The following is a 26,327-nucleotide window of genomic DNA, read 5'->3' on the forward strand; positions in this document are numbered from 1 at the left end:
CCTCCCCTCCCCTCCCCTCCCCTCTCTCTCTGTCTCTCTGCCTCTGCCTCTGCCTCTGCCTCCTGAGTGCTGGGATAAAAGGGGTGTGACACACAGCCCAGTTTTTCACATTCTTGCCAACACCTGTTCTCTGTTTTGGGGGAGGGGGTTGGCGTTTTAAAAAGATGTTTAATTGTCTTTGGTGTTGTGTCCCTATGGGCATGTGCATGACAGTACACATAAAAAGAGGCCTCTGGAGCGGAAGTCACAGACAGTTGTTAGCCACTGGGAACAGAACCAGGCCTTCTGCAGGTGCAGCCATGCTGTTAACCACTGAGCCATTTTTTGGTCTCTGCTTTAGGCTTTTGAGTTATTACTGTGTAGGCTTGCTACACAAGACTCTAGGTTTTAATGTGTGTAGTGTAGAATTTCCTTTTAAGTCCAAATATTGTTCCTTGTGTGTGTGTATGTGTGTGTATACACACACACACACACACACACACACACACACACCACACATACAATACACTGATTATCTGTTACATATATTATTCTTTGTATATCTATGCCATTTGCTGGGTATCTGTTATATATATTGTTCTTTGTATATCTATACCATATGCTGATTTTTCTGTTGACCACCAGAGGACATACAGGTTGCTTCTATTTAGACTTGTGTTAAATTTGACCAAATACATCACACTAAAAAAACCAACAGTCCTTAAATCCATCAGTTCTCTGGTTTGCTTTATTTGTTTTCAGAGTTGTTCCTGGTTGTAGAGGTTGAATGTGAACAGATCTTTCTGGCTTCTGAATTTAAATCTTTCATTGCTTTCTCCTTCATGCAGAGTCTGGTCCAGAGTCTGTTCCACCAGGATCTGTCACAAGCGTCTTGGATGATAGTGGCATCCAGGGGAGCCCTGTTACGGATAGTGGTGGCCAGGGGTTGCCAGAGACCAACAGCTCAGCATCAGCCAGTGGAGAGCCCGTCCTGCACTCGGTGTGCTGCCTGGCTTTGTGCAGAGGGGAGGTTCTCTGCCCGGCGCAAAGCTCGGGACTTAAAACTAAGGCAGTCTCTTCTGACAGGCGTCAGTACTGGTCTTGAAGGTGAACGAAGTGTCACTTGGGATTGAGGTTCGTGGAGAGGACCTGGCCGTAGCCTTGCAAGCAGAGGAGCTGGCCCTGCAGCAGCTGGGCACCGTGGGACTCTGGCAGTTTCTACATGGACAGTGCCCAGGTATGGGTGATGATCATTCCAAAATAGTGGGCCGTCCCTGAGGTGGGAGAGCTTAGCCAGCACTCGGCCCTGTGCTATAAGGGCAGTGGCTGTAGGCCATGCAGTTGTCTTTTCTCTAGTTGGGGAAGATGTCTGTGAATCCCAGCAACAGCAGGGCTTGCCCTGTGCCTTGCGCTCCCTGGGTTGTGTCTAGCCTCACCTCCAGGCTTATCCGGGAGTGACCTCGCCTTTGCCTTGCGGCTGTCGACAAAAGCCTATTTCTGACAGAGGAGTTTATGTCATTCACACTCATTCCTGGTGGTTTATACACAAGGCCTCATCCATGCAGTCCATGCTTGCTTGCTACTTAAGTGTGTCTCAGGCTGGCCTGGAATTCCCGATTGCCTTACCCGGGCATCCTGAGGAGGTCCTGGCATACTGGCATGTGCCACCACACCATCTCTGTCCCTGTTTGAAGGAGAGGTGCTATGGCTGTCAAGGGTTTCCTAGGGTTTATGTCCCCGGGGATCTACCCCAGGTACTGATTCTAGGTCACTAGAGTGGGCTGCTTCGACTAGTTGTTTTCCACTGAATTGTCCTGCAAACACACCGTTCCCTCAGATAAACCCCAGGTGGCTCTTTTTGGCGTTTGGACGGATTGGTGTGGCCAAATAGCAGACGCCAGTGTCAGACGCCAGTGTCAAGGCAAGATGGCCAGGTGCAGGAGTTCTGTTTCTTGTTTTCAGCGCTTCTGCTGGGCTGTTAGTCCAGGTGCTCCAGTCTCACAGCCAGGCCTTTTCCCTCTCCTCCACCTTGAGAGCATTTATCAGAGTCTAAGCTCACGGGCTCAGCCCGCCTGGCTTTTGCCGTGCCCTTGCTATTGAGACGGTGTGACTTTGGGCATGTCGTTCTCTGACTCAGTTCACTCGTGTGAGGTGGTGGCGCTCCTGTGTTGGCAGAGGATCATTGTGAGCATTGGGCATGGCTGAAAGCCTGACAGTAGTCCTGGGTTACCATGTCTTCCTTGGCTCTCCTTCCATAGGCCCAGGTTTTCAGGAACCCTCAAATCTGAAGACCGACCCCATTAGGCCTGCCGTGGGTCTGCGCTTTGAGGTGGGGCCTGGTGCAGCTGTTCATTCCCCGCTGGCCACACAAAATGGCTTCCTGCAGTTCTTACTTCGGGGCTGTGACCTGGAGCTGTTCACCTCAGTGCTCAACGGTCTGGGGCCTTTCTTGGAGGATGAGGATATCCCGGTGGTGGTCCCCATGCAGATCGAGTTCCTGGACTGTAGTGTCACTCTCAAGGTGAGAGGACCGTGCTCGCCTGGGCTCTGTAGCCTGGGCTCTGCAGCGGCAGTGTCTTCCATGCCATCCCACAGTGTGTGAGCAAGTAAAGAGAGGCGGAGTCCACTCTGCCGGAATTGGCTGGAAGGTAGTGCAGATAAAAGCCTAACGTGGCACACACATGCCTTTAATCCCAGCACTGGGGAGGCAGAGGCAGGCAGATTTCTGAGTTCAAGGTCAGCGTGGTCTACAAAGTGAGTTCCAGGATAGCCAGGACACAGAGAAACCCTGTCTCGAAAAACCAAAAAAAAAAAAAAAAAAAAAAAAAAATGCCTAACGTGAGGTAGGAAGATGGCTGTCTCTGCTGGTGAAGTGCTTGTTGCTCAAGCAGAAGGTGTATGGGTGAGCTAGCAAGATGGTCCAGTGGGCAAACACATTTGCTGCTGTGCCTAGAACTCACATGTTAGAAAGTAAGACCCTGTTCCCACAAATTGCCCTCCAACCTCCACATGAGAGCCCTGGGGTGTACATACAAACACATACTCAGAGATACATGCATAATAAGTTAATTCATTCAAACGAAAGAGTATCTGGAGAATCGATGGCGTCAAAGTGCCCCGAGCTGGGTGGGTAAGTCACGTGGTTCCCCTCTCCCCTGCAGGATGACATTCCTCCGGTCTACCCAACATCCCCTGGCCCTGTCCCCATCACTTTGGCAATGGAGCGTCTTGTGCTGAAGCGGGGTGACGACGGAGTGTTTCACCTTGGTGGTGAGTCAGGCTTCCTGGCTTCTCTGCTCTGCCTCTTTCTCTGGTAAGCAAGTAGGAGCTGTCTGGCTCTCCAGGTATTTGCCAGTTAAACGGGTTATTATTTCTCCAGCTCCGGCTCAGGACAGACCATTGGCTGACGTCCCTGAGAAGCTGCAGCTCCCTAAAGAGCAGGTGCTCCTGGTGGCCCTAGGCCAGGGCTTGGGATGCCAGGTGAGCCTCACTAGTCGGAAACCTCTCATGTGCATCCAGGGGGCTGTTAGACTCAGGGTCCCAAAGGTCGCTGTAGTGGGCAGCAGCCTCCAGAAGAGACGACAGCAACCATACACAGGAGTTGGTGGGGTGGCCACTGCTGTCCCTGTCCCTGTCCCTGTAGAGGATGGACTCTGCAGAGAGACCTGGGCAGGGCACTTGGGAGACAGCTGGGATTCTTTAACCCTTTCCTTGCCAGTGCTCTGGCATTCCTGGTCTCCAGCCTCCTTATTGGTGGTGGTTCAAGGAGCCACTGCTCTGTTCCCTAATGGTGAACTATTTATCCTTCAGGAGAAAGAATCGCCTACCCTACAGCAAGAGCTTACGGACACCAAACAAGCACTGGCCATTGCCAACCAGGACAGAGAAAAACTGCTCCAGGAGATTAGGAAATACAACCCTCTCTTTGAGCTTTGACAGCAGCTCAGCCATCTGGGCTATGGAGAGACGCTATCACCAGCAACAGCGCCACCTAGGGCAGGTGCAGAGTGAGGAGCCGGCAGGGTAGGGGGCACACAGTCCCCTCCTGTGTGCTTCCTGCTGGCTGCTAGCCTGGGTGGATGACCCTGCAGAGGGTGGCTGTGTCCCTGGCCCTGTACCGTGTCTTGCCATTATGTAGCCTTGTCATCCTCTGCACACTAGAGGAACCTTCTCTACATCGTAGAGCATTTCATCTCCTGGCTTCACGGCAGTGGTGTTTGCTTCCTTCATGGTCTGTGTGAACAAGTGTCCCCTGAGTCATGCACACAGCCACCAACAGATCCCGTGTCCTGTGTGTCATGGCGCTTCCTGTCACATACCTGAAAAGTCCTTGGCTTGAGTTTGGAGTAGATCAGCAAATAGCCCATCCTCAGGGGTTGGGGTAGAGGAGGCCTGCGATCAGGGTGACAGGGACTTGCCTAGTTTGGAATGGGAGCTAGGCGTGGATCATCTTGGCTGATGTTCTGGGTCAAGCTTTCCTGATGAATTTCTTCATTGTTATGCTTTGACTGTGAAGTGGCCAGATCATCCTTCCCTGCATAAGAATTGGTTTAAGATTTCAGTCAGGACAGTGCTCACCTACTCCCAAGTGCTTACCTGACCCCAAGTGCTCAGCTGAGAGTATGATGGGTGGGGATACAGTTCCTGCTTTCACAGCTGTCCAGGACTGGTCACTTTCTTTCTGTCCCTGGTTTCCCAGGATTTCAGCGTCTCTCTGCCTGTGCTGACTTAAGCACTTGGTAATTTGGGAGCTAAATGTGCTTCCATCAGGCCTCCGGCCAAGCTAAACTTAGCTGTACCCACCTGGGTGTGCTGCCTCACTCCCCTCTATTACTATGGCATTTCAAAATCATGTGATTTCAACTTAAGCAAAACCAAAACCAAAGTCCTTCTAGCCCTATAGAAGTTTCCCCCTTTCCTTCTGACTTGCAAAGCTTGGCTCTGTGGTGTGCTGTCTGGGTAGAAGCACAGCATCCTGGACTTGCTTGACTTGGCAGATGGTCTGTCCCTCGTGAGCTGGTGATGCCACTGGAGTCCTAATGGTGGCTGAGGGGATGGAAGGAGAAGGGCACATTCATGGAGGGACGAGGTCACATTTGTTCAGACTCGCAGGAGCCAGTCATGTTCTTCACTAAGGCAAGTTTCAGAGCACCACGTCTTATAGGGTTGTGGTTTACTACACTGAGGAGACACATACAGATTAGGGGCTAACATCTCCTGGAGACAGTGTTACCAGGTGAAGTTCCCTCATTTCAGATTTTTATAAATGACCTAGAACTTTAAATAAAGTCATTTATATTAGATGGCATACAACTTGTAGACAAGGTAATGAAAAGCAGACCAGAGGAGAAAAGCAGCCATAAAGCCATAGGGAAGTGAGCAAGGCTGTGAACAGCATGACGGGAGAGGGTCACAGTGCAGGGCTGGGGTGTGGCTCACTAGGAGTGTGTCTGAATGGCATGTGTGAGGGCCTGGGCTCACCCAGCGGTCACAAACACTATCACAAAAAGATTCTATCTAAACAACAACAACTACTACTACTATAACAATATACTCAGGAAAGAACCCAGAGCCTTGCTGAGGGAGCAGGGATGCTGTAGCCTAAAGCCCGAGGTGTTCCAGCACCACAGCAGTGACTTCATCCAGCCACTGGCACTTACGTTAGAAAAGAGAGGTTCAGAGAGATTAAGAGAAATTAAGGAGAGTGATTAAGGTGAAGACATTGTCCTGCAGAGGTGAACGATGAGGAGAGCCGGGGACCACACTGTCAGGAGTGGGGACCCAATCTTGAAACATTTCTGGGGGCCTTTCACTGCCTCAGAGAAAAAGCACTTTTAGCAGTCAGAACCTGGAAGGGATTGTTGGAGAAGTGGCACCCGTGTTGCTAACATTCTTGGAAGAGAAGAGAGGACTAGAAGACAGAACTTCTCAGCCTCAGGGGCATTTGAATTAGTCTAAAATCACACCCCTTTGTCTTCTGCTCACTGCATCCCCCACCCCTGGGAGAAGATGTCTGACAACCACAGGGTGCACTGTACCCTGGAGTGTGCAGTAGGAAGCTATTTTGTGTGGAGGATTATGCCTTAATGGCCAGAACGTCAGGTGTTTGAGCTAAGGGAGTCTGAGGTGGTGGTGGTTGTTTTTGGTTTTGTTTTGTTTTGAGACAGGGTTTCTCTGTGTAGCCCTGGCTGTCCTGGAACTCACTCTGTAGACCAGGCTGGCCTCGAACTCAGAGATCCGCCTGCCTCTGCCTCCCGAGTGCTGGGGTTACAGGCGTGCCCAACGCGCCCGGCTGAGTCTGAGGTTCTTGTCCATGTGCAGATGTAGTTTTGGCTTCCTTTATGCTTTGGCCTTTTGCGTCCTGAAACCATCCCTCAGGAGACACGGTTATTCCGTGGCATTTTAATAATGTCATTGCATTCCCCTCTTCACTGGGGGATGAACAACTGTGGATGTAAGGGTAACGGAAAACGCAGAGTAGGACAGTACATTTGGAGTTTAGCTGTGAAGTTGCAGTTTGCAACACAAAATACCTCAAGAAGACTTCGGGAGGGCCTGAAACGCTGTTCCTCAGAGTGTCCAGCCGCCACACGTGGCCCTCTATAGCTGCATCATCTGTGACTGTCTAAATTTCCTGTTTACACGCATGTGCTGGAACTGTGTGCTGGTATGTATGTAGACTTAGAGTCGAGTCTGCTAACTGGGCTGGAGAGAAGGCTGTTGATCTCATTTTCAGTTCTCTGGAAAGATGAACAGAGTCTCTGATGGAGCCAACATGGCTCCTCCTTCCCCAGGAGCTGTGTTCAGTTTTATCCTTGACCTTGACTGTGCTGTGGACTGCACTCTGTGCTGAGAGAATGGGGTCTGTGATGTAGAAAGGGTCGATTCCACATCTCACAGACCCTGGAACCTAGTATCTGCAGTGTCTTCATGTTAGTTTTTCCTTAGGGGCTGCAGGAGCAAGGTCTCCTGGGTGGGAACTTCCTGTTTAGACCCCTTTCTTTCATCTTGATGCCTGAATCACCACCCAAGCTAGCAGAGTGACATCTGGTTCAGACCAGGAGACCCGGGACCTCTTGGAGACAACGCACAATTGTCTGGGTGACCAGGGCCTTGCAGCTGCCACCACATCTTCCAGTCCATTTCTCCAGGGGGAAGAGTGTGGTTGGCTGTTAATGAAGAGGCATTTTGCCCCTATGGCACAGGGAAATAATGGTAACTTTTAATGGTGAGGCCTTGCTAAGTGGCCAGGTCTGAGATCTGAGCTTCCTGCTCTTTCCTTATCCTGTATCCTTTATCAAGGTAGACATAGCTCCCGTGTGTTAAGAACTTCCTTCCTATTGCAATTGTGAGGAAATTCTTTCTGTCAGTTTACTACTTTGTGGTGAAGAGTTAGCCTGAGTCTTACATGCTTTTTGTGGAGTGCCCCACTGAAGTGTCCTCTGCACTGGCTGAGCCAGTGAGTCTCAATGTAAGCTCTTAAGTTAGATCAGTCAAATTACGTGAGTCTGAACTGTTCCCCTAACTCAGGGTGCTACAAACAAAAGACTTGCTCAGGAAAGCTTCCGAAGAAAACAGCTTCCAGCCCCGTGTCCCGTGACACTCAGCAGCACACGGGAAGCGGGCCAATGGATTGCCAACTATATCAGGTAGCCTTACTACTGCTAATCACTGTCAATAATGTCCTTTCACTCTCCGAGGAAAGCCGTGAGAATGGACACGGTGAACTGAACATTGGTCAGTATTGGGAAGGTTTACTGTTGCAATAGCTAATCCAACCCTGATTGTACTGGTTCTGTGAACCACCTGAAAAGCAAATTAAATACTGTTAAACAGCATTGGTCCCTGTGTGTCTGTTATTTGAGTTGAAGTAGGCAAGCCTTTACATGTTTTTAAGATAGATTCCCTTTGCTGTGTACCAAATTGACCTTGAACTCCTGATTCTCCTGGTCAGATATGGGATTTCCATGGCTTGCCTAGTATGCATGGAAACGTTCAGACCTATCAATCGATCCCCATCCCTGTATTAACCGATTCTACATGGTGGCACACATCCATAATCCTAGTATTGGAGAGGTAAAGGCAAGAAGATCCCAAGTTCAGGTTGCCTTGGTTACATACATACACTTACAGTTCTTCTTCTTTTTTTTTTTTTTTGTCATGTGTGTCTATACCTGTGCAGGCCAGAAAAGGAATCCTATCCTCTAGAGTTAGAGGAAGTTGTTAGTGGCCGGACGCAGGGGCTGGCAACTGAACTTGGATCCTCTACTCTTAACTGCTGAGCGTTCTCTCCAGGTCCAAGCTTAAGGTTCTTGTGGCTGCTGGGGAAAGGGGCCAGCTCGAGAGCCCCAGGCAGGCTTCAAAGTTCAAGGCCAGCCTGGTTAACATGGAGATTTCTAGACCAGCCAAGGTTATATAATGAGACAGTCTCAAAAACAGATTTTTCTTTTCTACATGTAAAACACCAGGCATAGTGGTGCTGTGATGTCGAGGCCTGCCTGGTGTACAGAATCAGTTACAGGACAGCCAGGGCCGCACAGTGAGACCCTTGAGTTAGAAAAGGAAAGAGAACCCCAAACCCCCACACCAAGGCAACCTTTCACCCTAGCACTGGGGAGGCAGAGGCAGGCAGATCTGTGAGTTCAAGGCCACCCTGGTCTATAGAATGAGTCCCAGGACAGCCAGGGCAACAGAGAAACCCTGCATTGAAAAACAATAAAAGAAAGCCAAGTTTTATTTCAACATAGAACGAGTTTTGTCTGCAACAAAATAAAATAAACTTTCCCATACAAGGTGGAAAAGTTTAATGATCCCTCACAAAATCCACAGGAGAACCTGAAATGTTAATGGTGAGAAGCATGTTCTGGTGACTTCACCGCAGATAATCGCAGGTTCATGTTTTGAAAACCAGAGCCAGAAACAATGTGAATCTTAACAACTTTAGGCTTCAATATGAAGCCATGAGTTGTCCTGTTTTTCTCTGAAACCATCTCCTTCTCCAGAAGATACTAAAGGCCCCTGTATGTTTTTTCTTCAAACTCGCCAAGAGTCAGTGAACTTCTTCAACATGCCTGAGGACAATCCATGCCCGAGAGAAGGCAAGTCTGTGTCACACTGCATGCCTGGTAGGTGTGACCGAAACATTAACATAGGCATCCTGTGTCCTGGGAGCACCACCACCAAAGCCCCAGGACAGAAGCCCGCCTCTGAGAAGTCTGGAACAGTCTCCCTTTGATTTAGAAGAAGGTGATTTTCTTGTGCTTTGAGTTGGGGATTTGCCCCTTGGACTTCAACCTCCGGACGGCCTCCCTCATGTGCTTGGGCTGCAGGGGTGGCGTTTCTCCCCATTTCTCACACACGTCCAGGGCTGGGGTGGGGAAAGGAAACCGTATCATCACATAAGACTCACTAATTACGACTCAAGTTGTAATTTTGTCTTTTGTGAAATTTGCTAAAGAAACAAGCCAAGTGTTTTTCCTTAAGAGAACACTATAGCCGGGCGTGGTGGTGCACGCCTTTAATCCCAGCACTCGGGAGGCAGAGGCAGGCGGATTTCTGAGTTCGAGGCCAGCCTGGTCTACAAAGTGAGTTCCAGGACAGCCAGGGCTATACACAGAAACCCTGTCTCAAAAAAACAAAAAAAAGAAAACACTATAAGGTGGATGTGGTGGTGCACGCCTTTAATCCTAGCACTTGGGAGGCAGAGACAGGTGGATCTCTTGTGAGTTTGAGGACAGCCTGGTCTACAGAACAAGTTCTAAAACTGCCAACCAGGGCTACACAGAGAAACCCTGTCTCAAAAGGCACCAACCCTCTGCCCACTTCTCCAATAAAGAAAGAAAAAAGGATGTTATAAAGTATTCCTCACTGGCTTTTGCTGTATCTCACAGGGACTGTACTATACTACAAGCTAGAGATTAGCCATGAGAAGCAGCAAGCTTTCTCCCTGACAGAGGGAGAGCTCTCAGCAGGGCGCTGCTATCAAGGCCTTGCTTTTGAAATGAGGTCTGCTGATGAAAAGTACAGAACTGTCTTTATCACCCTGGGCTATATTTCCTAGATGGCCTCATCCCCGCCCTCCAGATCCATGAACCCAGTAATAAAAACAGCCATGATCTCTTCAAGATGAGGCTTCCTGTAGGCTCAGCCTATAGAGCGAGTGGCTGGAAACTCCCACATCCCTTACATGCCTCGGTGAAAGTATTCTTGGGAATATGATCCCCGTGAGAGCAGTATAGGCTGTGACCAACGCTACTCACCTTCTTCCACCACCTCCCCGACAAAAACTTTAGAAATGCCAGACATGGCAATCACAACATTCTGAGACACAGAGGTGCCAGTGATGGACTGGATCAGCTTGGAAGAAAGAAAAAGCTGGTGTTAATATGGTCAGGGCTGGCCTGGGATGCAGTGGCAGTAAATGACGGCTAAGAGCCAAATGACCTGGGCTACAGTGATGGCGCAGTGTTAAGCGTGCCCTTCGAGAGGACTAGAGTTCAGTTCCCAGCACCCACAGTGGGTAGCTCACAACCACCTCTAAATCTGGTTGGGGATCTGATGCCCTCTTCTGGCTTTCATGGGCACACACACACACACACACACACACACACACACACACACACACACACGTATTCATTTACTCACAGACACAGCAATAAAAAACAACCCCAAACCCGCAGAAGGTTAATGGGCATTGACTTGCTGGAGGTGCCCAGATGGTGAGAAGAGGTTCTTTCTTCCTTCCAAGCAGTCTCATGCACGCCTCACTTCAGAATGCTGATGGACACAGCTGTGGTGCTCAAGTGACTGACACCGAGGAGGAGGGGAACAAGTACAATCTTACCCTTTTAATGGCCGCCTTGGGGAAAGCTGACCTGCGATACATCTCATAACGGTTCAGCTGCTCCTCAGAAAAAGAAGAGACCAGGATTCTAGACAAAATATTGGGTAATTAAGATGGTTAATGAGAATGAATACTTCATTAAGTCAACAAACACAAGCGGCAGACAAACACTGTTTCAAAGGGTCTCTAGCTTTAGGCTTGGTGTTCTTGAGGAATGGCAAAGTTCCCACCCCTAAAGAACTTTGGAATGAGAAAGAGGAAATGTAATTTCATTAAACACAAGCAGCTGGGTATGGTGGTGTATGCACTTTGCTCTTTCTAAGAGACAGCAATGTGAGGAGAAAACATTCTACTCTATGTTGACTGTATTTCACACTGACAGTAAACATCTATTACAGAAATTTATGTTCAAGTCAAGGGCTCTTCAGTATTAAGTTTACAGGGAAATCAAGGATAACCTTATACTTCTGATCCTCCTGGCTCTACCTTCCAGAGTGTGGGACCCCAGATGTGCCAGCACATCTGGTTCCTGGATGCTTTGCAGACAGTCTACAAACTGAGCTCCAGCGTCAGCCCTAATGCTTGCATTTTAAATTATTGAGTCCATTTACTACGCCTGTGTGCTGGGTGTACATGCAGGGGCATCCGTGGTGAAAGACTACTTGAAGAAGCGAGCTCTCTCCTTCCATCACGCGGTCCTGGGGGTTGAACTCAGGTTGTCAAGCTTGATGGCATGTGCCTTGACCTCATGGGCCAATCACTAGTCCTGTTTCTTTAAATGAACAAATGTCTCAATGTAAGTCTGTCTGTCTGTGTCTGTCTGTGTCTGTGCAGGTGTCCATGGAAAGCAGAGGGCGAGCCAGATCCCTTGGACCTAGAGTTATAAGCATTTGTAAGCAGCTTGACATGGGTGCTGGGCCTTACTGGTCCTGTTAGCACCAGTGGCTCTTAGCCTCTGAGTAGTCTCTCTAGCAACCTTTATTCTTTATAGTTAATTCTTTTAAATAAATAAAAAGATGGCTGAGGCAGTTTTAGAAGATGAACCATCACTTAATAGGAAATTCACAAAAATATCAATGGCTAATCAAGATAGAGAAAAAAACAAAGAAACAAAACAACTCAAAACCTTAAGTATTACTAAGGAACTTGAAATGATCAATTAAACAAGATCACAGTTTTCATAAGTCTCAACATATTTGTTGAGAAGCCTTTGAAAACATTTATACCAGTGTGATTATACAGGAAGTTTATCATAGAAAGAAATGGGTAAGATGTAGAGATGTTCCCAGAGATGGAACATGATGTTGTTAAAACAAAATTTAAAAAACCCTAGCCAGAGTAAGTGCAGGGACTGAGGTGTGACTCACACACAGGTGCAGGGACTGATGGTGTGACTCACACAGGTGCAGGGACTGATGGATGACTCACACACAGGTGCAGGGACTGATGGTGTGACTCACACACAGGTGCAGGGACTGATGGTTTGACTCACACACAGGTGCAGGGACTGATGGTTTGACTCACACACAGGTGCAGGGACTGATGGTGTGACTCACACACAGGTGCAGGGACTGATGGTGTGACTCACACACAGGTGCAGGGACTGATGGTGTGACTCACACACAGGTGCAGGGACTGACGGGTGATTCACAAACAGGTGCAGGGACTGACGGGTGACTCACACACAGGTGCAGGGACTGATGGGTGATTCACACACAGGTGCAGGGACTGACGGGTGACTCACACACAGGTGCAGGGACTGATGGTGTGACTCACACACAGGTGCACAGACTGACGGGTGACTTACACACAGGTGCAGGAACTGACGGGTGACTCACACACAGGTGCAGGGACTGATGGGTGACTCACACACAGGTGAGGTCAGTGTTGCCAGGGGACACAGATGTCCATGAAGACACTGTTTGCACAAATATTCCCACATAGACACTCTTGGGATAAGCACTACCAGCTGGATTTTGAGTTTTGTTTGTTTTGTTTTGTATTCCGAGTTATTTGCAATGAGCCCATATTTACTGAAAAGGAAAAACATTGACCAAATGTAGTATAAAAACAAAACATTTAGAAAAGGCAACTGTTCCATGTCCTTTACATGTACGTATGTATTTTGTGTCTGTCAGGAGCATGCCTGTTTGGAGGTCAGAGGCCAGTCTCCAGGCCCTCACTCCTCCTTCCACCACATGGTTTCCCAGGACTAAACCCGGGTCATTAGGCTCAGTGGCAAGCACCTTTCCCTGGCATCTTGCTGGCCTGAAACTATATCCTGGCATAGCGGCTCATGCCTATGATCTCAGTACTAAGTAGGCTGAGGCAGGAAGATCAGGAGCTGAGACCTCTGAGGGAAGGGCTTAACCTCACGAGCCCTTACCTCAAAAGCACACAAACAAGCCAGTAAGTATGAATGTACAGAGGGAGTTAGTGCCTGAACTGGGGAAGGCTGTGACTCACTGCATCTTCTGAATCTCATCTTCGTCCACCTTCTGCTTCTTCTCCTTCTTGTCCTTGGTGTCTAGTTTCGGCTTTTTGGCTGCAGGAGTGAGTAGGGACGAGTCTTCCCTCTGGGCTGCTGTTAAGGCTGAGACACCCTGACTCTTGAGCTGGAGAGACAGACAGGAACCCTCATCATGGACTAGGCACACTTCCCAGGCTTGGGCAAGGCCAGGCCAGTGACTCTGTCTACGCAGTAGCTATCCCGTTCTAGGCACCGCCTCTACCGCCTGCATAAGAGGCGGTCCATCTCCCCAGGGAAGATCGTAGTCCAGCTGGGAAAGAAAATGAATAATCCATTTCCCAGCCTAGCCATGATCACACAGAGGTCCTGCATCTGTTTACACATTACGAGGAAAATGCCAAGGATCCAAACAGCCACTCTCCCTCAGGCCCACCCTTCTGGCCTCACTCCATAGATGTCAGTACAGTCCCCTCTGTGTGTGTCTTGGGAGCTCCACCCCGAACAGTGCTCTGTTCTTCTGATCCTTTCTCTACTAGATCATGAGATCTTTCCCAGTACTAGACTACAACCCTTTTTTTTTTTTTTTTTTTTTTTAAATAATTTGAGACAGAGTCTCTCTACATAGCCCTGGCTCTCCTCGAACTCTTTCTGTAGCAGTCCAGGCTGTCTTGTACTCAGAGATCCACCTGCCTCTGCCTCCAGAATGCTAGGCTTGAAGCTGTGTACCACCATGCCTTTTTGGAAACTTTTTTTTTCTTTTGTAATTTAAGACAAAGTCTCATTTTGGATTTTCTGCTTGTGGAAACTGTCTTGCTTCACGCCTCCTTTGTGGAACTTATAGACTTGTACCACCATATTGAGTTTAAATGAGAAACTGCAGATGGCTCAGAGGTTAAGGGCATCGGCTGTTCTTGCAGAGGATCTAGGTTCGATTTACCAACACCCACATTTCAGCTCACAGTCATTAGCAACTCTAGTTTCAAAGGATCTAATGCCCTCTTCTAACTTTCACAGGGAATGTGCCAGGTACATTACATGGCAAGCAAATATACACAGGCAAAACATTCATATAAAAATATTTTTAAAAACCCACACTATTTCAGTTATTATGGACATTCATGCCTACTGTGTGTGGTTTGTAAGTGGACAACTTTGTGGAGAAGGTTCTCTTCTACCTTAATGTGGGTTCTGGGGATCAAACTCCAGTTCCCAGGCTTTCATGCAAGCACCCTTACCTGCTGAACCATTTTGCCTGCCCTAAGCTAAAAACTTCTTGAAGATGTTTACTATTTACACTTCTCTTCACATAAGCACTTAACAGTTTTATTCACAAGAGTAATCTAAACTCTGTCCTGGCCAACTTACTATAAAATCTTAATACATCAAAACTCACTAATAAGATTTAATGGTTCCTTTGGTTCCTTTAAAATGAAAGGTATGTTGGCAGTGGTGGCACATGCCTTTGATACTAACACTTGGAAGTCAGAGGCAAGGGGATCTCTCTGAGTTCGTGGCCAGTGTGGCCTACAGAGTGAGTTCCAGGTCAGCCAGGGCCAACCTGAGTCAAAAAAACCAAAAAAAAAAAAAAAAAAAAAAAAAAAAAAAAAGAAAAGAATTCATATTTAAACTCACACAGAAATCTGGAGGGTGGAGGAAGAAGGCGTTATCTATCTGACAGCCCTTCTAACTTGCTTTCCACTACTGATCTACGCATGTTTCTAACCTTTGTGCTTCAGATTTTCAAATTTATTTGTCCTTAACCATTTCCTCCCTGTCTTTTATCTTCTTGTCTCCTCCACCTTCCTCCTCAGCCCTCCCCCAAAAGGCGCTGGAGTAGAAGCAGGTCTCGTTTTTGTAGCTTGGGCAGTTCTGGAATCCATTCCTTCTACGTCAGCGGCCTGAATGGGACCCAAACAGAGCCTACACCTTCCCGTGCCCTCTCCTGCCGCTCAAGGTTGCAGACTCACAGTTGTGGGGAGTTCTAGTTCCCTGGCCTTGGAAGACGGCAAGCAGTGAGGAGCGCAGCCCGGTACTCCGGCAGCCTTAGCCACCAACCTCCACCCACCTCGCTTTCCTCCGCCGCCGCTTCTTTCAAGTCCGCGTCTCCATCCCTGTCGGCTTCCTCCGGGATTCCCTCAGTGTCGGCGGCCACCGGAGCCCCAGGAGTAGCCCTCGTCTCCTCTGACTCCCCTGGCTCCCCGCCTTTGTCCGTGGGCGACTCCCCGAGGTTGTCCATCGCGAGAGCAGGGGGTCAGAGGCGATGGCAGCACCGCCGGGCGAAGGAACTGAGCCGCGGAGCTGGAGCCTAGGGCTCGTCGTCGCGCCACGATGACGTCACGCCCACGGGTCCTGGGAGGGGCCATTTCCAGAAGCGCGTTGGTCGCCCAGGGGATTGATGTAAACGGAGTTTTAACCAGAAAGAAATGTAGAAGTCTAGATCCTCCGCTTTAGGGCAGAAGCGTTTTTGAAAGAGCGTACATTCGTTTCCCGAGAGACTTCTTTTTCCTTCTTTTTCTTTTCCTTCCTGGGAATGTAATGCTAATTAATCCTTCTTTAACTTGACTCCTTCAGCCCAAAGTCGGGGAACTGGGAGAAAACTCCGTCCGGCTGCTTGTTGCTGCCTTGGACTGAGTAACTTCCGGCAGCGACCTAACCTCGGATTTCCCAAAGAACTGAGACCACCGGCTTGTGTCCATCAGGGAAGTGCTTGGGCTTCCTTTCTGTTTCACAAGCAACTCTAACGCCAACAGAATGTATCCAATGGTTTCATTCAACGCCTCAATGTTGGCCACCTGCCTCGCGTCAGAACAGGCTAATGTCCCGAGGGGGAAAAAAAAAACCAGAAAAAAAAAATCGTCCTTTCCCAATCACATTTCCCTCCTTAGTCCACCAATATTAAAAAGTGGAAGTGGTTCCCCAAATCTGACTTTGAAAATGTTTCTCATGACAACTAAGAGAAAGAAGGTCTCTTCTGAAGGGTTAGTAGGATGGAGTGCGAGGATAGTGCCTGTGAAAGAGTTCTTAAGGTTTTGGTTTTTCATGTGTATGGGTGTTTCGCCTGTAAGTCTGAGCTCCACATGCGTTCATGGTACCCTGAGAGGCCAGCAAAGGGTGACACATCCGCTGGAGCTGGACTTACAGACTGCTGTGAGGTGCCACACGTGATGGGAATCAAACCTAGATCCTCTGGCGGAGCAACCAGTGCTCTTAACCACGGAGCCACCTCTCCAGCCACCCCCCCATACTCCCTCCTCCCCACTTTTTTTTTTTTCCTGGAGAGAGGGTCTCACTATGTAGCCTTGGGTAGCCCGTAGCTTGCTTTGTAGACCAGGCTGACCTTAAACTCAGTGATGCAGCCAGCGGCTTCTGCTTCTCGACGGCTGAGACAACTGGCAGGTGCCACAGTGCCAGGCACACACACACACACACACACACACACCATTTCTTTTGTTTCTACGGTGCCTGGACCAACGACCGCATTTCCAGTCCCATGAGGTCCCAAACCTTTGGGAAGGCGAGCCCTTCGGGAAGCTCCTGCAGGTGTGCCACCTCCGATCTCTGCCACCTGTCGAGTGGGCGGGTTCGTTGGGCGTGGACCGCGCGTGCGCCAGGCTCCGCTCCGCACGCCGGGGCTCCCCTCCGCCAAGCTGGCTCACCTGCACGGCGGCGCCGAGCCCCGCCCACTAGGTGGGCAAGGGGGCGGGGCGCGGGGGCGCGGTGACGCGTGACGCCGGATCCCGGAAGTGACGCGCCGCCGGGAAAGGGGGGAGGCGGAGGAGGCGGGGGGAGAGGGGGTGGCGTCCCCGGCCGGTTTGAGGGGTGCGTTGCCCGGAGACGGAAAGTTTCGGAGCCGGAGCAGGCTCTGCAAGGCTCCGGGTTGGGGTCCGAGGGGTGGCGGTCCTGGGGATGGGGAAGGAGCAGGAGCTGCTGGAGGCCGCCCGCACCGGGCACCTCCCGGCCGTGGAGAAGCTGCTGTCCGGGAAGCGGCTCTCCTCCGGCTTCGGCGGTGGCGGCGGCGGCTCCGGCGGCGGCGGCGGCGGCTCCGGGGGCGGCGGCCTCGGTTCTTCCAGCCACCCGCTCTCCAGTCTGCTGAGGTGAGTGCGCGCGCCGGGGCTCGCAGCCTGGACTGCGAGGGCTCCCCCGAGAGGTCGCGGTTCCTGGGGCGCGCGCGGCGCAGGCCGGGCTCTCGTGTCTGGCGTCGCCGCTGCGGAGAATGGGGGGAGTGCCCAGGTGGCAGCCCGCGCCGCATGGCACAGCTCGGCGTCACCCTCGCCCGCCGTGAGGTGCCAGCTGTCGCTTCTCACAAAAGCCGCTCCAGAGCGGACCGAATTCGCGGAATCCCTCTCACGTCCTGCAGGGACTCCCACGCCGTGCAGAGCCTCGCGACTCCCCTGGAGCACATTCTCGGTTTCCTTCGCTTACGAACTTAGAACGTTCCGCCGGGCTGTGCGGAATCCCGCTTTTGTTTGTTTTTAAAATTGCTTCTGCATCGATCGCGCACGAGGGGTTCAGTCTTTGAGCCCCTCTTGCGCCTGAAGCTCAGTTTGTCGTTTCCTTGTTGTCACTTTGGCTGGGCTCGTCCAAGTGGCATCTGCTCTTTTTCCCCTGGGACTTAATCGGAAAGAAACCAAGGCTTGCTCAGGGAGCTGAGGTGTGTTCAACTTTCTGAGATCTTTTAGACATTTGAATCCCCGGCTGCAAGGCTTCGGGGGTGGGGGGTCACTCTTTGTAGCTTACAAGGGGGAAGGAGGATTAGAATGCTCTGTCAGAGTGCATAAAATGTGTTGGTTCAGCAGCGCTGTCATAGCTGTTTTCTTTTCCTTCCTTGTTTTGAGGTTTTTGAGAAGTGGAAGTTCATTTAGAAGTGGCTTCCTTAGCTTCTGTTCCTTATAGGTTCATGCACCTTCAGTTTGAGTGAGTTTGGAGAGCTTGGACCCAGGAAGCCCGCCGCTTTAATAAAGTTATTCAGTACTGAGTTGCAACCCATATTTTTTTAGGAAGATTTTAAAAAGCACGATCCTTTGGGGGAAGAAAAACCCAACCCTGTTGGCTGCACCCAGTGTCTTGAACAATACTGGCTCATAGGTGGTACTCAAGATTTGTTGACTAGATAAAAAGTACTGATTGTAGAATTCTCTCTCTCTCTCTCTCTCTCTCTCTCTCTCTCTCTCTCTCTCTCTGTGTGTGTATGTGTGTGTGTAAAAAGTACTGATTGTAGAATGATCTGTGTGTGTGTGCACACGCGTGCGCAAGCATGCATGATGAAGGCTTGACATCTGGTGTCTTTCTCAATTGCTTTCCACCTTCTTTGAGACTGTCTCTTACCAAACCTGGAATGTGCTGATTGTGCTCCACAGGCTGGCCAGCAAGTCCCAGGGATTCCCCTGCCTTTGCCTTCCTAGTACTAGCTTTCAGCCACGTTGGCTTTTCTCTCTCTCTCTTTTCCTCCTTTAAACATGGGTGCTAGATCACATTCGGGGGTTCGTGTTTGCTGAACAAGCGCTTCGTGGACTGAGCCGTCTCACCGGGGGATGATCAATCTCTAAATGAATTGTGGTCCTCACTAGCAGTAGTTGGCACTTCAGGGGACAGATACTGCTTTGGGGTAGATTAGAACCTTCGGGGGAGGCGCATCTAGGCTGACTTTGAAGTCAAAGTTTGGGGTAGATCATATATAGTTGGGAATGTTCCAGGAAGCACACCCTGATCAGAGACAGGGTTTGTTTGCTGTTTGTGGGCTAGTTGGGGACTTCCTGCTTGGGACATTGAGTAGTCCGGTCCCTTAAAGGTAAATAAGAATGGATTGGTATACTGTCTCATGCTTGTATTCTTAGTGCCTATATTAGCACCTGGAGACACAGTCTCCTTGTCAGGGTTTCTATTGCTGTGATGAAACACCATGACTAAAAGCAAGTCGGGGAGGAAAGGGTTTATGGCTTGCATTTCCACATCATAGTCCAGTCACTGGTCACTGAAGGCGTGGTCAGAACCGGAACTCAAACAGGAAAGGAACCTGGAGGCAGGAGCTGATGCAGAGACCATGGAGGGGTGCTGCTTACTGGCTTGCTCCTCATGGCTTGCTCAGCCTGCTTTCTATAGAACCCAGGATCACCAGCCCAGGGATGGCACCACCTACAGTGGGCCGGGGTGGAGGGGTCCTCTATCAATCACTAATTAAGAAAATGCCCTACAGCTGGATCTTATGGGGGTATCTTCTCACTTGAGGTTCCCTCCTTTCCATTAACTCTAGTTTGTGTCAGTCGGCATAAAACTAGCCAGCACACAGGCCAGGTTCTTTTTGGTGCGCCCTTGGAGACTGTGAAACATTGTTGAGATCTAGCTGCCATGTTGTTAAGCAAGACTGTGAGGTCTAGTGAGCACAGTGCTTTTACTGTGGTTTCCTGGTGATGTTTATCATTTCTTCCATAAAGCATGAGTGGTGTGTCCCTTCCCTAGAGTCACAGAGCTGCCGGACTCCTCATTGGCTATGTCTATGTCTGATAGAAGCCACAAATGCCCAGGAGTCTCCTGGTCTCCTGCTGTTAGGGAGGAGGGAAGGCCTCTACTTAGGCCCTTGTTACACTGGGTGTGTCATTAATTAGGGGTGATTCTGGCTAACCTACTGATAGGGTTAAGGCCATGCATTTATTTATTTTTTAAGGTTTATTTATTCTTTATACAGTGTTCTGACTGCATGTATGCTTGCAGGCCAGAGGGTGGCACCAGGTCTCATAACAGATAGATGGTTGTGAGTCACCATGTGATTGCTGGGAACTGAACTCAGAACCTCTGGAAGAGCAGCCTGTACTCTTAACCTCTGAGCCATCTCTCCAGCTCCAAGGCCATACATCTAAATAACCACGAGGTCAGCAAGTCCCCTTTGTAGGGTTGGAGGCGGGTCCTTGTGTACTCCTGCTCTTTTTCTTGCCCAGAACCCTGAGTTATCATTGGAAACATTGGACTCCGAATTTGGTGTCTTGACTGGTGTTTCAAACATTGCATCCTAGCCTCATTAGTACTGAAAACTGTAGCCTCCCCTGTTCATCCCACATAGGTTTTGTATATATGCTTTTTGCGTGTGCACGTGTACACGTATGTAGAAACCATTGAGACAGTCTCCCAGGATTCCTCCTGTTAGTATCTCCCCAGCCCTGGGTTTCCAAGCAGACATCGCCCCTGGCGTTTTTATATGAGTTCTGGGGATTGAACTTGGGTCCTCATGCCTACAGAGCAAGCAATGTAACAGCTGAGCTGTCTCGCCAACCCCTCGGGTGTGTTCTGAAATTACAGAAAACTCCTTTCTCTCCTCACATGTCCTGTCTCTCATAGAGCTATTTCATACCTGAGTCTTAGCCTTATACACCCCACGATGGTCCTCATACACACAAACCTTGCTGGCTTTGGGATGGGGGGATTACATATTGCCTGCCTGTCACATATATTGTTCCCTGTCCCCTCCTTTGCTTGCTTCCCTTCCATAGCTCACCTCTTTGGTCTGTTTGTTGGCTAGTTATTTTGTCAAATGACACAAGCAAGAGTCACCTGAGAGGAGGGAGCCCTGGTTGAGAAAAAACCTCATGATGGATGGCAGAATGCCCAGCCCACTGTGGTTGACACCACCCTGGAAGGTATAAGAAAGCAGACCAAGCAAGCCGTGTGGACCAAGCCAGGAAGCAGTGTTCCTTCACGCCTTCTGCTTCAGTTTCCACCTCCAGGTTCCTGCCTTGACTTCCCTCATCGATAAAGTGTGACCTGAGCATTCTAAGCTGAAATAAACCCTTTTCTCCTTAAGCTGCTGTTGGCTATGGCACTTGACACTCTATCACTGTCTCCACACTCTGATTCTTACCTGGTGAGAGCGTATATCTGAGTCATAATCTCAGCCAAGAAGCCCTCGCTGGACCAGCGTTTACTGAGACCGACGTGGAAAGCCCTCCTTTCCTTGAAGACTCTGGTTTTGAAAAATCTAAGCCTACAAAAGACTATGTTCTCCTGACTCCTGTGACCCGTCATTGTAGCATACAGCACTAGACTGGTGCTGGAGTCAGGCTGACAGAAGTCACCTTCTTTTGTCACTACTGACTGTCACTTGACTTGGGAAGTTAAGTACTTTGATCCCTACCCTCTGTGAGGAAAGGACACTGGTACCTGTCATATGGAGACTGCCTTAGGTAATAAAATGGTGACCACACTGCCACAGTTCATAACACATCCTATGAGCTTAGTCCTTCACACAGTCTGTTTTGTTATGTGCAAATTACTGTGTCAGACGTGTTTTGTCTTAAGGGTCTAATGTAGTCCAGGCTGGCTTTGAACTCATGTACCCAAGGATAACTTTGAACTTGTGATTCTCTCTCTTCCAAGTCTGAATGAGTGCTGTGGTTGATTACAGGTACGATCCACTGTACCACTGCTCAGACACATTTTAAACGGTGTTCTTTTATGCTTGGTGATCTCTTCTTTGAAGAGGTTGGAAACAGTAAGGGGGAGGACCTGCTCAGGCAAACGTGTGAATGCCGTTTGTTTGTTCTTTCGTTCGTTCACAGTTACACCCATTGTCCACTTTGTTCCGGGCCAACTGATTGCTAGATGCACTATGAAATTTATCTCAGCGCTATTGGAGAGTAGGTGCCCTGTCAGAATTAGCCCTTCTCACCATATGCACAGTTCACGTAGAGAGTTTATAGGAATGTGCATATGTATGCATGTAGAGTCGCCATGTGACAAACCAACAAAATGAAATGTGTAGCTAAGTGTGCCCACCTTCCCCTTAGTTGTTGGAGGTTTTGGACATAGAGGTTTGCAGCTCTCCACACCTGAGTAGGCACAAAGCACTGGTGTGCTCTCTGTTCTGAGTTTTAGCCAGTAAGTAAATATTGTGTTCAGTAGATGTTTAATTTTCTATCCAAAATGATGCAAATAAAATTTTTTTGTTACTTTATGACTAATCAATAGATGTAGCTAGTTCTCCAGAGTGTTTAGTGCTACACAGAACCCGCACTGCATGGGATTATACTTGGTGTGGTATGGGCCAATTTTCTTTTTTTCTTTTCTTTTTTTTTTTTTTTTTGGTTTTTCGAGACAGGGTTTCTCTGTATAGCCCTGGCTGTCCTGGAACTCACTCTGTAGACCAGACTGGCCTCGAACTCAGAAATCCGCCTGCCTCTGCCTCCCGAGTGCTGGGATTAAAGGCGTGCGCCTCTATGCCCGGCCCAATTTTCTGTTTTATGGATGCACACCCTAGCTTGGGAGATGGGGACAAGATGCCTTTAAACTGTTTTGAGTGTGTTTAGCCCCAAGCATATGGCAGACATGAAGCTCCCTGTAATGGAGTTGGCTGTGTTAGGTTCACAGTGGAGCAACTGGTTTGCAGGGAAGCACTTTGTGTCGGAGGATAAAGTAAGATTTAGGTTAAAAGGCCAAAGGGCCAGAGAAAAAATGAAACATGAGACTTACCAGGCAGTGGCTTAGAATTGTGAGTTAAGTCCTGAGTCATGAATTGGTGTGTGCTGAAGGAACGGCTAAGGGAGGTGCACGGGACTCAGCCAGAGGAACACAGAGGTGCTGGGCAGGAAGGAGGTTTTGTCATGGTTCAGGACAGTTCTGTCACCACAGAGGCTTGCTGAAGAGGTCTGAGAATCTATAGACAGTGCCCATAGATGTGGTTTAAGCTCCTTTTTTACTCTGCCATCTTATGAATGGAAGCAAACAAACAAGGAGAGGCGATTTTAACATTCTAAAAGGAAAACTGTGTACAGTTGCAGAGTAGGCAATGTGGTATGATCTTATGTAGTTGCCAGATTTAAGTTCCTGTTCTAGGTCAACACATAGGCAAACAAAACAAAGGCCCCCAAATAAAAACAAAGACCATCATACAAATCAGGACTCCAGCCCCACTCGGGATCTTCACTTAGAAAGCCTTTTTAGGTACTAGGGTAACATTGAGTCCAGTACTGTGCATGGACAAGCACTCTGCTACCGAGCTACAGCCCCTGAAGTTAAAGAACTTCCACATGAGTGTTCTGCCTGCATGTATGTCTGCACCAGTGCATTCCTGTTTCCCAGTGGAGGCTAGAAGGTTTTCGATCCCCCAGGACTGGAGTTACAGGTGGTTGTCACTATGTGGTTGCTAAGAACTGAACCCAGGTTCTCTGCAAGAGCAGCCTGTGCTCTTAATAATGACTAAGCCATCTTTTGAATCCCAAGAATTTCTTAGGATACCTTTTTTAGTGTGATTTTTGTTATCTGGCAGCCTCCTTCCTTAATTTTGGAATTGCTGTTATGTTGTGGCTTTCTCCAAAGGAGAATGGTTACTTTGTTCAACACAACAAAGAGAAGAGGAAATAAAGTAGCCATCCTGGCAGTCCTTGTGGCTTTACGGCTAGGATCTGGGCTTGGGAATGGAGTGTAGGGCTGGAGTTTACTCTCCTGTCAGGCCTAGGCTTGACTTGGGTCTTTCGTAAGAGGAAAAAAAAATCTAGAGTGTGCCATTGGGTATTTGTCTGTTTGTTTGTGTTTTTGTTTTCTCTGTATAGCCCTGGAATGCGCTGTGTAGACCAGGTTGGCTTCAAAAGATCCTCTACCTCTGCCCCTGCCTCCCAAGTGCTGAGATAAAGCCAGTGTGGCCTGGCTAGGAAGGCCGCTCTTGAGCTAAGTGGGGTAGGATGTGTAGCAGAAGACGATGTTGTCAGTGTGTGTGTCTCCTTGGCTCTCCACGGCCTCCAGCTGAGTTCAGTTCTTACTGCATTAGTTGTAGAGGGCGGAAGGACCTCTGACTTGTATCTGGCTCAGCCTCCGCCTGTTCACTGTCAGAAGTCAGGAACCAGGGCCAGCAGGAAAAAGTCCTACTCTAGATTACGTTTCTCCTAGCACACATCCAAGTTTAGCCTGGGCCTGGCAGGCTAGAGATACAAAGTAGAAATAAAGTAGATACAAAGTTTTTCTCCAGAAAACCCCATCAGTCTGCTTTCTGAGTTCGTTTAACCCCAAACAGCTGTGAATTTGGGTCTTCGAGAAGGACATATTTGGTAGGAAGGTGAATACTGGGATCTGTAGGACACAGACAAAGGAAACCCCAAAAGTAGACAGCGCAGGACTTGTTCTTGGAAGCCATGCTGCCTGCCAGGTAGGAAGGAGAAAGGGATTCTTTTTAGCGCATCCTGGGAAAAGCTTCCCACATTGATATCCAGAAGATTACGGGGAGATTTTTCTGTGGTGTAGAAAATGACATCTTGTAATATGTTGCATCCATAGAACACCCTCAGTGATTCTGGTGTGGTTAGAGTTAGTGGCAACAGCACAAGAAATTACACGGTAGGCTTCCAATTTATCCTTCCTCAGTAATTTATAGATCAAGTTCATTTAGTTTACAAATCAAAAAAGAGTTTTTAAAACAAGCCAGTTGTCTGTCTTAAAGTCAGCTGTATCTGCAGGCCCTGTCACTGCAGTCCCTGAGCTGCTAGGGCGGATGTGACTTAGGGGACTGAGCTGCCTTCAGGTTGCTGCCTGGAGCTCAGGACATCAGTCATAGCTTGTGATGAAGCTTCTCCAAGCTTATCCTCATAGGTAGAGTCAGTCTGGACGGGTCTCCATCTCTCTAATGTCAGAGGAGTCCAACAAGATACGCAAGGCATGTGTAGCCTAGTGTTTGTGCAGAGGTGAATACTGGCTGCCAGGCCCATCCACGGGAGCTACTTGCTCCCCTTTGATGAGTTGGACTACTGAGCCTGCTGTGAAGGGCTTGTCTCTCACTGTTGCCGTTTTAAATTATAGTCATTGGTAATACAGGCTTCTGATTCCTTCACAGTAGGTGAATCTCAGCCTCCCCTCCACCCTCAACAACATCATCCTATGTAGCCCTGGCTGTCCCGAAACTCATTATGTAGACCAGGCTAGCCTCAAACTCAGAGATCTGACTGCCTCTGCCTCCCCAGTGGAATTAAAGGCGTGCACATCCATGCCTGTCCTAGGAATCTCAATCTCTCTCTCTCTCTCTCTCTCTCTCTCTCTCTCTCTCTCTCTGTTTGTTTTTGAGACAGGGTTTCTCTGTATACCTCTGGCTGTCCTGGAACTCACTTTGTAGACAAGGCTTGGCTTTGAACTCAGAAATCCGCCTGCCTCTGCCTCCTGAGTGTTGGGATTAAAGGCGTGCGCCACCACGCCCAGCTGGAATTTCATTTTTAAAACATCAGAGGGGCAAAGCTGAGTCAGGTCTTTGATCCCTTGCTTACCATTTGGAATCTTTAGCATTTTGGGGTTGTGGAGTGCGCTGCTGGCTAGTTTTTATGTCAACTAGAGTTATCCAGCAAGAGGGACCCTCAGCTGAGAAAATACTCCATCAGATTGGTCTGTGAGCAAGCCTGTGGTGCATTTTCTTGATTGATGGTTAATGTGAGAGGGCCTAGCTTCCTGCAGGTGGTCCTGGGTTGTATATGAAAACAGGTTGAGCAAACTAGTAAGCAATAATCCCAGTGGCCTACGCTTCAGTTCCTGCCCCCAGGTTCTTATCCCCCTCCCCCACTTCCCTGGATGATGGAATGTGACCTGTGGCAGGAAAGTGTGAGCTGAGATAACCCTTTCCTCCCCAGGTTGCTTCTGTTCCTGGTGTTTATCACAGCAATAGAAACCCTAATGAGGACATGGGGAGAATAATGCAAGCCCCTTAGTGGGACTGTGACACAGCTAGAGCACTGTGTTGCTGTGGTGGGTCCTGTGTCTGCTCACATTAAATGAGACAGGGACAAAGCAACTCTGAGGCAGCCCAGGTCGGGTCTCAGCTTACTAGTTGACCACTCACTCAGGGGGACATACCCCTCAGTTTATTTGTGCGTGTTTGGTCGCTTGGTTGGTTTGTTTGAGACAGGGTATCACTGGAACTCGCTGTGTAGACCAGGCTGGCCTCAAACTCAGACTGGAGATGTAGATTGAGTGAACTCAGTGGACTGAAGATGTAGACTGAGTGAACTCAGTGGACAGGAGGTGTAGACTGAGTGAACTCAGTGGACGGGAGGTGTAGACTGAGTGAACTCAGTGGAC

The 26,327-nt window shown here is 49.1% G+C and overlaps 3 protein-coding genes across 12 annotated transcripts in view; 2 read left to right on the top strand and 1 right to left on the bottom strand.

Annotated features, from left to right (window-relative positions):
- Nucleotides 1–3,921, top strand: part of Uhrf1bp1 (UHRF1 binding protein 1) — a 36,857-nt gene extending 32,936 nt beyond the window's left edge. Inside the window, exons 15-20 of the mRNA XM_021221273.2 lie at nucleotides 828–979; nucleotides 1,066–1,216; nucleotides 2,238–2,500; nucleotides 3,141–3,249; nucleotides 3,359–3,459; nucleotides 3,790–3,921. Coding sequence (XP_021076932.1) covers nucleotides 828–979; nucleotides 1,066–1,216; nucleotides 2,238–2,500; nucleotides 3,141–3,249; nucleotides 3,359–3,459; nucleotides 3,790–3,915 — 902 coding nt within the window. The 3' untranslated portion in view covers nucleotides 3,916–3,921. The remainder of the gene's footprint in view (nucleotides 1–827; nucleotides 980–1,065; nucleotides 1,217–2,237; nucleotides 2,501–3,140; nucleotides 3,250–3,358; nucleotides 3,460–3,789) is intronic.
- Nucleotides 3,922–4,397: 476 nt separating this feature from the next.
- Nucleotides 4,398–16,452, bottom strand: Taf11 (TATA-box binding protein associated factor 11). 3 transcript variants are annotated; one of them, XM_029532977.1, is made up of 5 exons: nucleotides 15,358–16,452; nucleotides 13,289–13,437; nucleotides 10,823–10,910; nucleotides 10,239–10,335; nucleotides 4,398–4,513 (listed from the first exon to the last, which is right to left on the bottom strand). In XM_029532977.1, exons 1-5 carry the CDS (start codon nucleotides 15,526–15,528, stop codon nucleotides 4,398–4,400), a joined length of 621 nt encoding a protein of 206 aa, XP_029388837.1. In that variant the 5' UTR covers nucleotides 15,529–16,452. The 3 variants fall into 3 exon arrangements, with proteins under 3 accessions (XP_029388837.1, XP_021077186.1, XP_021077188.1); XM_021221527.2 differs by lacking the exon at nucleotides 4,398–4,513 and adding an exon at nucleotides 8,687–9,346 and having other exon boundaries at nucleotides 15,358–16,451; XM_021221529.2 differs by lacking the exons at nucleotides 4,398–4,513; nucleotides 10,239–10,335 and adding an exon at nucleotides 9,209–9,346.
- Nucleotides 16,453–17,103: 651 nt separating this feature from the next.
- Anks1a (ankyrin repeat and sterile alpha motif domain containing 1A) overlaps nucleotides 17,104–26,327 on the top strand; it is a 157,313-nt gene continuing 148,089 nt past the window's right edge. For all 8 annotated transcript variants that reach the window (XM_029533179.1, XM_029533178.1, XM_029533181.1 and 5 more), the window contains exon 1: nucleotides 17,104–17,386. In XM_029533179.1, the coding sequence (XP_029389039.1) occupies nucleotides 17,199–17,386 (188 nt within the window). In that variant the 5' untranslated portion in view covers nucleotides 17,104–17,198. The remainder of the gene's footprint in view (nucleotides 17,387–26,327) is intronic.

The sequence above is a fragment of the Mus pahari genome, chromosome 21 (genome assembly GCF_900095145.1).
Source record: "Mus pahari chromosome 21, PAHARI_EIJ_v1.1, whole genome shotgun sequence".
NCBI classification, from domain to species: domain Eukaryota; kingdom Metazoa; phylum Chordata; class Mammalia; order Rodentia; family Muridae; genus Mus; species Mus pahari.

Coding starts and splice junctions, on each gene's coding strand:
- Taf11 (XM_021221527.2), bottom strand. CDS start 15,528: ATGGACAACCTCGGGGAGTCGCCCACGGACAAAGGCGGGGAGCCAGGG. Junction 13,438..15,357: donor CGGCGGCGGAGGAAAGCGAG/GTGGGTGGAGGT, acceptor CTGTCTCTCCAG/CTCAAGAGTCAGGGTGTCTC. Junction 10,911..13,288: donor GATGAGATTCAGAAGATGCA/GTGAGTCACAGC, acceptor TATTTTGTCTAG/AATCCTGGTCTCTTCTTTTT.